Raw genomic sequence first — 13038 nt, forward strand, 5'->3', positions numbered from 1 at the left:
ATTTACTTGTTTTATCAAGTACACTTTAATTAAAAGTATAGTTGTGAATTTGGATGCTTTCATTTTTTTTTACAAATGATATTTATTGATCACCTTATTGTAGTTTCATTTTTATAGATTTCAACAAAAATCAAAACATGGTCCTATTTTAATTTCTTTGCCTAAAAAATGACAGGAGTGACTAAAATGATGGCCAGTATTAAAATTTGCTAAAATATATTTTACTGGTGACTATATGATTCAGAGAAATATTCCAGAAATTCACAGTGGGCCAGCATTTCCAAGTAGATTACATTTTAAGGCATTTGAAGATGATTGGCTTTATATCCTAAAATGGAAAAGTTTCCCTTAGTGTGTGTGTGTCTGTAAGGAGCAAAATTAAAAGTGTGACATTCTATGTGCTGTGTAACTTGCAAAAAACAACTTGAGTGGTCTGTGCTGTAAAGAGGTAATGATGTGGTGTTGCCCCAAGATAAGATTAACTTTGCCCCAAGCTGGAGACATGTGCGACTGACCTGAGTAAGATTACAGACGTCCCCCTGACCAAGACCGGCTGGCAGGGTCTGATAAAAAGGATTTAAAAGGACTCATGTTGAGCCTAGCTCCAGTCTCCGTTTTACACCAATGATGCCAGGGCTACTCCAGGCCTGGAGGAGACTCACTGACTTGCTCGCTGCTTGCTGGAACATCCGTCATCCTGACCGTGACCTAGACGTTCCTGAGGAAGTGACCACGGAGCTGCCTGTGTGCATCCTGCCTGAGACGTCCCAGCCAGGCCTGCCTGCCGTGACCTCGCTGCTCTCCTTTGCCTTCCAACTGTCCTCGTCCATCAGGACTCCTGCTGGAGGGAGTTCCCCAGCTAGATCTCCTGAGCTGTCTTTCTGACTGACCTCTGGAAGTTGCTGCCCTTCAACTCAAGACACATAACTTAGGAGTGGACCTTAGGAACGGGTCTCAGTAAGGAGTGAGTCTTGTTTATTAGGGGCTTATAGTAATTTAGTGATTAAGTAATGTGTGATATTGGTATGACTAAAGTTAAAATAACTATAATAATTTTGTGATTAGCATCAAATAAAAGCCAATTGATTTTGGACCAAATTTACTCATTGACTCCTCCTTGCCGCTCGTGACAGTGTCTCTCTTTCTCTATCTCTAATGAACAAATATATAGGTTCCATCATGACTTTAACCTTTCTGTTACCTTGAATTTACTTTAAAATAAAAACATCACTTTTTGATAAACACATCTCATTTATGTAGTTTGCCTTTCTTTCTCAAAAAGCATGAATGTTTTCTGCTTATATTCATTTGTTTCACAAATATACAACTCTGGACCTAGTTACTCTCTAATCTTTTTAAAAAAAATTTTAGTTGTAGATGGATGCAATACCTTTATTTATTTACTTATATTCATATGGTCATGAGGATGGAACCCAGTACCTCACAATGCAAAGCCAGTGCCCCACCATGGAGCCACATACTCCAGCCCTCTCTACTTAATATTTACTGCTGCACAGTTCACACATGAATCTTTCAAGGAGCATTGGATAAACTGCTATTATACTGGCTAGACATTGAAAGTCAATTTGACTTTAAGGTAAAAGTGATAATGATTTTTAGCATTCTGAATATTTTTTATCTTAAGAGAAATTCTGGATATATTTTGCTTAGAGTTTCTACAATTACTTTTCCCTGTTACCTCAAAGAGAAATACATTTTTATGCATTCTTCTAATGTTAATTTTTAATGTTTACCCTTCTTCAGCCTCACCCTGTGATCCTACCTTTCTGCTGGACTGTGCTCCCTGCAATGTGATCTGCTCCATTATCTTCCATAATCGTTTTGATTATAAAGATCATCATTTTCTCAACCTATTGCAGAAATTAAATGAAAATGTAAAGATTCTGAGCTCCTCATGGCTCCAGGTGAGGTAAAACCCCTCCCCTTCTTCTAGGAAATCTTACAATCTTTAGTCTTACGTGTGAAACCTTCTAGAGGTTCAAGCAGTGAAGTGAGTCCAGATACCACAGAATGACTTAGAGTTGGGTGAATTGCCTTGAGTATCAGGAAAATATGATGACGTCCTTTACTTTATGCACAGAAAAATGAATGCCCACATAGAGATGACATGCAAACCCACTGACTTCTGGCCAGTGCTTCTCCCAGTAACCTCTAAAGCCTAACCTTTATAAAGTACTTTGGTGACTGCATTTGAACAAGGTCATGGCACTCAGTGGACATCCAGACCCCTGTGAAGGACTCATCATTTAAAGGGCTGCACTCCAATCACCACTTAGAAATTTTATCACTTTATTTGACAGATTAGAATAAATTTTATTACATGCTTTTATAATTATGTCAAAATGAATTCTATTTTCAGGTATAACTAAAAAGAACCAATAAAAAACTTAAACCCCAATAGACAGACATTCAGACACACACACACACACACAAAGAAATACCTTCATTTAGGATATTAAAAAGGGAGAATGAAACATAGATGCTATAAGGAAACTGAACTGGATAGAGATTTTTGATGCTTGTTTTAGTCAGCTTCTTCAGGTCTTTCAAAAGACCTGAAAAGAACTATTTAGAACAAGAAAAGTTCTTTTGGATCTCCCAGTTTTGGAGGTATCAGTTCATAGATGGCTGGCTCCATTCTTTGTGGCCTGAAGTGAGCAGAACATAATGGCAGAAGGGTGGTGGTGGGGAAAGCAGCTTCAGACATTGGACCAGGTAGCAGACAGCCTCCACTCACCACGGACAAAGTAAATTCTCCAAAGACACACCTACCCTAGCCATAACCTGCCAGGATATACCACCAAGTTAATCCCTTTCTGAGGATTAATGCTGTGATTAGGTTAAGGCTCGCATCACTTACTCATCTCACCTCTGAACACTCTTGCAGTTTCTCAGGCATGAACTCTTTGGGGACACCTCTCCTATAAACCCTACAGATGGCATCCTACTTGACAAGGTAGCAGGATTTGGCTAACAAAACGATTGCATTTCAGTGTGTAGGACCTTGAACTGTGTTTCCCTATACATAGCTGGAAGATTCAGCAATCTTTATTAAAATAGATCATCTCCTAACTACACCTGTGCAAAGTTATTTTATCTATAGAATGCCCAATTGCATTTCATGATATTTTTCAAAACCTCCCCTATTCTATGGTAATTATTTATCAGGACGCTTCATAGAAGGAAAATCAGAGAACAGCATTGTGCTCTTTTTTAATTTATAAAAAAAATTATTAGTTGTTTTTAGTTATACATAACAATAAGATTCATTTTCAAATAATTGTAAAACCCTGGAATATAATATGTTTTAATTAAGTCCCCACCATTTTCTTTTCCCCTCCTTTCTTCCCTCCCCATGATTTCTTTTCTTTACTCCACTGAGCACAATTCTCAATTACCAAGCACTCTACTCTTTCTCTGGTTACCCAAAGCCCCTTTAACTCTGTTCTCCACTTCAAAGCATCAGTCATAATAATTCATGCCAATCTGCATTTCCAGATTGTAGGGAAAAATTGGTTTGAAAAAGGAGAAAATATATCAACTTATTTTTATCTCTAAAGTTGTATGAGAAAGGGTTATTGTTTCTGATCCTGTGGTCATAGTTCTCTCCCTCAAATATTTCTATAAGCTTGGGAATTTTATATATGTAAAGTAAAAACTTCTACCTCATAGTGGATGCCAAATTATTTTTTACTTTTAAAGCTATAGTTTCCTAAGATGCATCAGGAATAATATTCATGTTTATCATGTCTTTTTTTAGCTAATAAATATTTTTATTTTGTAGGTCTGCAACAATTTTCCTGCTCTTATTGATTATTTCCCAGGGAGTCATAGGAAGTATCTTAAGAATGTTGCTGATATGAAAAAGTATTATTTGGAGAAAATAAAAGAACACCAAGAATCCCTGGAGATAAACAATCCTCAGGACTTCATCGACTGCTTCCTGATTAAAATGGAAGAGGTAGAATGTGAACAACAGATCAGTTATCTGAGTGCTTCTACATTTTTTGTTTCATTGATTAATTTTATGGTTACAGGGCTAGTTTAGTGGTCAGGCAAGACATACTTCACAAGCACTTTAAGCAAACTTGTCTTTAAAGATCTATTTGAATTATCATAAACAATTAAAATTGAATCATTAAATAGTAGAATCCAACAACACTGTTCTATTGATATTAATAATCTACCTGAGGAAAGACAAAATTGACATCTCAGGTGAAAAGGAAATAATTATAAACAAGCTACAAAATACAAAGTTGGAGCCATGAAATGCAAATTGAAATGCTTGTACTCAGTGTATGGGAGAAATGGAAAGTACTCAGTGACCAGCTGGTATAATGACTCCTCTATTGTCAAGATCAAGCGACCAAAACATACAACAGTGATTTTTGCAGGACACCAGGACACCATCCCTGTTGCCCATTCTAAGTTCAACAAGATGCAACAGCACTGTAGACCACTGTCTTCACAGCTGCCTGCAGTGGGTGCTGCTCTGTGGGGAATAGTAGCTGGTATGTGAGACACTGGGATATATATCCGAACTTTTCTTTATCAAATGTTTCCCTGGATACTATAGTTTTCAACTAGATTCCAGACTTCCAAAAGAGTTGCTTCAGACAGTTCACACTAGGTCAATAGTTGTTTCTCTGGAAGGACTGACACCTGGAACTTCCTACTCCATATCTTTGAGTCATTATTCCTGTACTGTCATCTTTTTAATAGACTGCATTTTGATTCATTGCACACATATAGGGTTCATCATTTCATTCTTATGGTTGTGCATGATGTAGACTCATACCATTCTTGTAATCATACATGTACACAGGGTAATAATGTCTGTCTCATTCCACCAGTTTTCATACAAGATTTTTATTGATACATTAGAATTATCCTTAAGAGTGGGATTTATGGTACTATCTTCATACATTCACATAGCACAAATGTGTCAGTTTTTTTCCCCCCATACTTTCTTTTTCCTTCTTTTCTTCCTTCCCCCTTCTCTCCCTTTCTCTACTTTCCTGGTCTTTTTTCCATTTTGATGAGCTCCTTTTACATTTACTTTTCTCTCTCCCACATACGACAGAAAACACATGATCCTTGACTTTCTAAGTTATCTCACTTAGCATTATGCTCTCCATTTCCATTTGTTTCCTTGGAGATGACATTTCATTCTTTTAGATTGAGTAAAACTTCATAGTGTAAACATACCACATTATCCTTATCCATCCATCTGTTGTAGGATATCTAGGTGGGTTTCATGACTTTGATATTGTGAACTGTGCTGCTATACATGTTTATGTAGGAATTGCTAGAATATGTGACTTTAATTCTTTTTGATAAATATTAAGAAGCTTGGTCATTTTGTGGTTCCAACTTACTCTTTTGAAGAATTTCTATAGTGATTTTCATAGTGATCATACTAATTTACAATCCTACCAACAGCGTAAAAGTCTTCCTTTTATGTTAAATCCTCTCCAACATTTACTATTGTTTGTTTTCTTTTTCCCCATATTTTTATGGCTTGATTATAGTTGTACATAATGTAGGATTTGTTGTTACATATTCACACATGCAGTCAATATAGTAATGTAATTCAGCTAAAATTATCCTCTAGTTTTCCCCTTCTTTCACCTTCTCACTTCCCCTGGTCCCTATCTTCTACTCTACTGATTTCCTATTTATTTTCACGGTATTTCCTCCAACTTTCTTGTCCTTATTTTATCCTTTGGATAATTACTGAAAAGTGGAAGAGTTGGGTCATGGGACAGTTCCGATCCTAGTATTTAAGGAATCTTCAAAAGGATTTTCATAGTATTTGTCCTAATTTACAATCCCACCAACAGTGTATTAGTGGGTTTCTTTCCTCCATATCATCTCCCCATCTATTATTGTTTGTGTTCCTGATGACTGACATTCTAATTGGAGTGAGATGAAATCTGTATCATTTACTTTTGAATTTCCCTAATTGGTAAAAATGCTGACTATGTTTTCATGTATATACTTGTCCAGCCTTTGTATTTCTTCTTTTGAGAAGTGTGTGCTTAGTTTATTTGTGCACTTATTAGTTGGGTTATTTGTAGGTTTTGGTTTAAATTTTTTAAGTTAAGTAAATTTTTTAAGTTGTTTTAAGTTTTGAATATTAGTCTTCTTGTGGAAGAGTAGCTGGCAAAGATTTTTTTCTCCCATTCCGTAGCTTGTCTCTTCGCAATCTTTTTTATTTCCTTTGTTGTGCGGAAGTTTTATAATTTGATACCATCCCATTTATTAATTTTTTTTAAATTTTCTTTCTTGAGTTTTAGAAGTCTTTTATTGTAGAAGTCAATGCCTATACCTATTGGGTGGAGTGTTCCTCTTCTGTTTTATTCCAGCAATTGCAGTGTTTCTGGTCTAATTCCTAGGTTTTTGATCCAGTTTTTGTTGACTCATGGGCAGAATAAGAGAGAGGAATATAGTTTCATTTATTTACATATGGATATCCAGTTCTTTCAGCACTACTTGTTTAAAACAACAAAACTGCCTTTTCTCCAATGTATGTGTTTGGCACTTTTGTCAAGGATCAGATCATTGTCTCCAGGTGGGTTTATCTTGATGATTTCTTTTCCATTAGTCTACATGACGAACCGTGTAGTCATTGTTGCCAGAGCACTGTAGGGTAATTGGAGATTAGGTATTGCTATCCCTCTGGCATTGCTCTTATTGCTCCTTATTGCCTAAGGTACTCTGGGTCTTATATTTTTCCAAATGAATTTTAGGACCTTTTCTTCCAGTTCCTTGAAGAATGGCATTGTTATCTTGATTGGGATTTCACTGAATCTATAGAATGCTTTGTTAATATGGACATTTTTATAATATCAATTCTACCTATTTAAGAACATGGGGAGTCTTCCCTTCTTCTACAGTCTTTTTCATTTCTTTCCTCAGTTTTATAATATTAATCATAGAGATTTTTCTCCCCCTTGGTTAGATTCATTCCTGGAATATAGGAATTAGGGTTTCATTTGTTTTCAGGCTATTGTGAATGGAATTTTGTTTCTGATTTGTCTTTCACTGGATTTGTTATTACTGAGTATAAAACCTATTGATTTCTATATTTTGATCATATATCCTGCTACTTTTCTGAACTTGTTTCCTGAAACAACACTGGAAGTCCTCTGGTGAAGTTTCTTTGTGTCTTCCAAATGCAGAATCATATCATTTGCAAACAGTGGTATTTTGCTTCTTTCTTTCCTATTTGTATCTCATTTATTTCCTTCTCTTGCCTATTGCTTCGACTAAAATATCAAGTACTTTGTTGAACAGAAGTAGTGAGAGTGGAGATACTTGTCTTTTTCCAGAATGTGGGGAAAAATGTTTTCAGTTTTTAACACTTCACTATATGTTGGCTTGGGGTTTGTTATATACAGCCCTTATGATATTAAGTAAGTTCTTCCTATCTTTACTTGCTTCTGCATTTTTAACATGAATAGATGCTAGATTTTGCCACAGACTTTTCTCCATCTGTGGGGATTACCATGTGATTATTATTTCTTGATTCTATATATGTAATGAATTATATTTATTGATTTGTAGGTGTTAACAATCCTTGCATCTCAGGAATGAAACAAACTTAATTATCATGTACAATTTTGTTTTTTGTTCATTTTAGATATACAACCTTATTGTGATTTCATACATGATTTGCCAATATTTTATTAAGAATTTTGACATTTATGTTCATCAGGATTATCGGTGTCTAGTTTTCTTTCCATTATTTGTCCTTACTTGTTTGGGGGATCATGGTGATATGAGTTTCATAAAATGATTTGGGAGTAATCCCCCTCCCCCACACACTTTTTATTTCATGGAATAACATAAGAAAGAGCTAGAATTTTTTTTTTAAATATCTGATAGAATTCAGCTGAGAACCAACTGGTCCTGAGTTTTTCTTTCAGGGAAACTTTTTGTTAATGCTTCAATCTATTGTTTATAATTAAGTTTTCTATGTTCTCTCAGTTCAATTTTTGTAGGTAGAATCTTGGTATGAATTTATCCATTTCTTCTAGATTTTCTAATTTATTGGAATAGGAGTTTTCAAGGTTATCCCAGTTAATCCTCTGGATTTCAGAGATGACTCTGGCGTAGCTCCTTTTTCATTTCTAATTTTATTACTTTGTGTATTCTCTCTTTTGTTTAGTTTGGCTGTTTTATTACTCTTGCTACTCTTTTCAAATAATTAAGTCTTTGATTCATCAATTCTTTGTACTTTTTAAATTTATCATTAATTTCAGTTTGCATCTTAATTATTTCCTCCTTTCTACAATATTTGCAATTGGGGTTTTCTTAATTTTCGAAGGCCTGGAAATGCATTATTAGGTTATTTGGGAGCTTTCTGATTTTTTAATGTATTCATTCATAGTACATAAATTCTTGTCTTACAACTGCCATCTTACTCTTTCAGAGATTCTGGTATGTTGCATCTTTATTATTTCTTGATTCTAGTCATTTTAAATTTGTCCACTCATTTTCTCAGTGATCGCTTCATCATTTAAAATTGTATTATTTAATCTCCATGGCCATATATAATTTCTCTGATTGTTTTCTTTCTGTTGATTTCTAATTTCATTTCATTATGATCTGATAGGATAGACACAAGGGATTACATGAATTTAAGAATATTTTCTAAGGTTTAATACTATGTGTCCTAAAATATGGTCAAATGGGAGATAGTTCCATGTAGAGGAGAAAAAGTTGAATTTATCTGTAATAGGATGAAATATTCTACTGTCTGCTAAGTACATTTGATTTATAATATTTTTAGGGCTGAAGAGCCTTTAGTGATTTTAAGGGTGGATGACCTATCTCATGGGGAGAGAAGTGTGTTGAAACTGACCAGTATTATTATATTGTGGTGTGTTTGAATCTTTAGGATGAGTAGCATCTGCTTTATGTAATTAGGTGTACTGCTGTTTGGGGTATAAACACTATCACTACATTTTTGCTGAATTGTTTTCCACCAGGATGAATTGACTTTTTTTGCCTCTTCTGATTAATTTTTCCTTTAAGTCAGCTTTGATTTTTCTGAGACTACCTACTACTGCTTGTTTTGGTTCTACAACTTCATGGAATATCTTTTTCCATCCTTTCACTTTTAACCTGTATATTTCTTTGCTTGTAAGAGGAGTCTCTTGAAAACGGTATATAGGCAGGTTCTATTTTTAAATCCATTCTGCCATTCTTTGTTTCTTAATGTCCATTACGCTTATCTCTTTTAGTCAGCTTTTTTTTTTTTTTTTTTGACAAGGTTAATATAGAAGAGGAAATGCTTATTTTTGTTCACAGTTTCAGAGGGTCAATCCATGGTTTGCTGACTCCATACCTCAGGGCCCTAATTGGGGCAGAACATCTTGGCAGAAGAGTATAGAGGAGGAAACCAGCTCAGAGCATGGCAACCAGGAAGGAGAGAAACCTGTGCTCATGAAGAACAAAATATAAATCCCAGAGGAACTCCCCCAGTAACCTACTTCCATCAGCCATACCTTACCTGCCTACAGTTTCTGCCCAGTTAATCCATATCAGTGATCAATGAACCAATTATGCTATAACTCTCATCTTCAAATCATTTCATCTCTGAAAATTCTTTCATTGTCTCACATGTGATCTTTTGGTGAATCCCTCATATTTAAATCAAAACATTCCACAACGGGTCCCCAAAAGCTCATGCCCTTTCACAGTGCAAAATTCATTTACTCCAATTTCAAGAATTCCATAATTTTAGCAATTTTAGTACTGTCCAATAGTCTGTCTACAAAGTCTTCTCTAAGACTCAAGGGCAAACTTGTGGTTTGAACTCCTAAAAATGAAAAGGACATTATATATATCAATATATAGTAGCACAGAATAAATATTTCCTACAAGATTGAAATAGAGGAATAAAAAGTAGTATAGGACCAAACCAAAACAAAATCCAGCTCAGCAAATCGCCCTATTGAAAGTATCCAGAAACCACTCCAGATGCGCAAGAGATTTTATTAATCAGACAGGTAGTGTCTGCCAGCAGGGTGAGAAGAGAGGGAGAGAGAGAAAGAAATGGTGGGAGAGCTATTCCTAAGTAGTGGAATTTTGTGGGCTAATAACAATCTGGACCAATGACGACTAGGAAGTTCAAGGGCTAGCAATCTATTCCTCATTCCAACCTTGTTTTCCTTCTGATTTTTTTTATTTGCTCTAATTAGTTCTACATGACAGCAGAATGCATTTTGTCACATCCTACCTAAATGGAGTATGACTTCTCATTCTTCTCATACATGATGTAGAAACATGCCAGTTCTTTAGTCATATATGAGAATTCATTCTACACTCCTTACTACCTCTATACCCCTTCCCCTACCTTTACGTCCTTCTGCCTAGTCCGAAGTACCTCTATTCTTCCCTAGGACCCTCCTACCCTAATTGTGAATTACCATCCACATCTCAGAGAAAACATTTGACCTCTGGTTTATTTCTTAGCATGATATTCTCTAGCTCCATCCATTTACCATAATTACAATGCCATAATTACATTCATCCTTAAAGCTGAGTAATACTCCATTGTATGTGTATACCACATTTTCTTTATCCATTCATCTGTTAAAAGGCACCTAGTTTGGTTCCATACTTCAGCTATATTGTGAGTTGAACTGCTATAAACATTGATGTGGCTGTATGACTGTAATATACTGATTTTATGTCCTTGGGTCTAAACTGAAGAGTGGAATGGCTGGGTCAAATGCTGGTTCCATTCCAAGTTTTCTGAACTCTCTCCATACTGCTTTCCATAATGGTTACATTAATTTGCAGTCCCACCAGGAATGTATGATTTGTACATATACTGATGGTTCCTACTGTTTTTTTTTTTTTTTAACTTTTCGCATTTCCTTAAGATGTTTTTAGCATTTCTTAAGCTTGAGGGTTTCCACTATAGCTTCAGCTTCCTGCTCACATCTTCATGCATCACCCTGTCAGGGGTTTTCTGCACAGAATCTGACCCTACTCCACTTTGTTTGGCCTCCCAGATCTTCCTTTGAAATCTTGGTGGAGGCCTCCTTGACCCCATAATTCCAGTATCTTGCATTAGTGCAGTTCCAGCACCACATATTTGACACCAAGATTTGCCACCACTTGGAGCAGTAACCAAGCTTCCAGGGACCATGGCTGCACAAGGCTTATGGTCTACATCACCCTGAACATTGAAATATTTTCCTAACTGCTTGTGCAAATAGGGTACTCCCATAATCCCTTCTCAAAGGAATTTTTTTCCTTTTACACCTTTAAGCCTGATATGGGTGTGGACTTGCCAATTCCTCAGAGGCCCTCAAGCCATCTTTCCAATTGTCCTTTTTCTCTTTTTTTTAATGTTATCCTTCTTATATTGCATTTTATTTTTATTTTTTTTCAATTTATTGTCCTTTTTAAAGTACTCAGCATCCATTTAGTGCCTGTAATCTTTTAACAATCACAAATTCTGTAGTCCCAGTTTTACTTGGACTTTTCTGGCCAAACTGTATCTTTTCAAATCTAAAAGTCATTAGCAATATTCGTGACACAGCCTAAGTGCTGTACTGTCTTGGAATTTCTCCTGCCAGATTAATTAGTTTAGCACTATTCATTTCGGCCTCAGAGAAATTCTCAGGACATGGGCAAAACGCAGACAACTTTTTGCTGCAACATAATATAAATGTCCTCCAAGCCAATTTCCAAGAGTCTCCTGATTTGAATCCTGATGAACCCCCTCCCCCCATCTTAACTCTCCACAGTCCTCTTGGCATTCTGGTCTTCTGCGTTCCCACCAGAATCACCCATTAAGCTCCACTTACAACATTCTAAGTCCTTTGCAGCTTGCATCCGTAAACTTCAATTCCTCCCCCATCAAACAAATTCCAAAGATTTCTGAAACAAGTGGAAATGATAGTCATATCAGTTGCCCCACTTCCAATATCAATTCCTCTTTTGGTCAACTTTTTTCTTTGTTGTGACCACATACTTAACAAGAACAACAATAGAGGAAACATTTATTTGGTCTCCTGGTTACAGAGGTTCAGTCTATGGTTGGTTGACTCCCCACCTCTGGACCCCAGGAGAGGCAATGGCAATGACAGAAATGGATGGCAATCAGGAAACAAAGAGAGAGCTCCATTCACAAAGGACAAAATATGAACCCAAAGTCAATGACTCCCTAGTGACTTACTTCATCCAACCACACAATACTTGCAAATAGTTACAGCCCATGTAAACCATATCAATGGATTTAATTTTAGAGTGGGCTACAGCTCTCATAATCTAGTCATTTTACGCTGAAAATTCTTGTGTTTTCTTATATGTGGCCTTTTGGGGGAGCACCTCATATTTAAACCATCAACAGTTATTACTGAGAGGTATTAATTGGTTACATTCCTTTCGATTTGTTTCTAATGTTTAATGGGTTCCCATTTCTCATTTACTGATCTAGTCTTTTAATGAGATATATCTATCTGCTGGTCTTGAAGTTGTTTTTTAACTTCTGTATATAGTTTTTCTTCTTTCTTTTTGTAATGATGAGTTTGTAGTCAAGAATTCTTTCAGTTTCTGCTCATCTCTTTTTATTTCCCCTCAATTCTGAATGATAGTTTTGTGTGATATGGTAATCTTGATTGGCACTTATTTTCTTCAAGGCTTAGAATACATTATTTTAATTCCTCCTATCTTTTAAATTCTCAGCTAAGAAACCAGAAGTAATTTTGATTAGAATACCTCTAAATGTGACCAAATAGTATCTTTTGAGACTTTTAAAATTCTTCTTTTCTGTATGACCGGTGTTTAAGTGTGCTGTGTCCTGGAGGTTCTTTTTTGATCTTGCTTTATTTCCCCTCCCCTTTATTTCCTTATATCTTCATTTAGTTCATTGATCTTTTAACCATTAAATTTTAAAACTTCTTTGGTGCTTCATCTGCCTCTAAATTTGTGGATTCAGTAAATTGGTTAGTGATATATTTTTATAGATGTTTCATTGGTCAGTTTACTCAT

General features: G+C 35.7%; 1 protein-coding gene across 2 annotated transcripts in view; it reads left to right on the plus strand.

Moving 5' to 3' along the window:
- LOC306660047 (cytochrome P450 2C9-like) overlaps positions 1-13038 on the plus strand; it is a 47007-nt gene that overhangs the window by 9108 nt on the left and 24861 nt on the right. For both annotated transcript variants that reach the window (XM_079138123.1, XM_079138122.1), the window contains exons 4-5: positions 1765-1925; positions 3806-3982. In XM_079138123.1, coding sequence (XP_078994249.1) covers positions 1765-1925; positions 3806-3982 — 338 coding nt within the window. The remainder of the gene's footprint in view (positions 1-1764; positions 1926-3805; positions 3983-13038) is intronic.

Source organism: Sciurus vulgaris (assembly GCF_902686455.1).
Source record: "Sciurus vulgaris genome assembly, chromosome: 4".
Classification (NCBI taxonomy): Eukaryota; Metazoa; Chordata; class Mammalia; order Rodentia; family Sciuridae; genus Sciurus; species Sciurus vulgaris.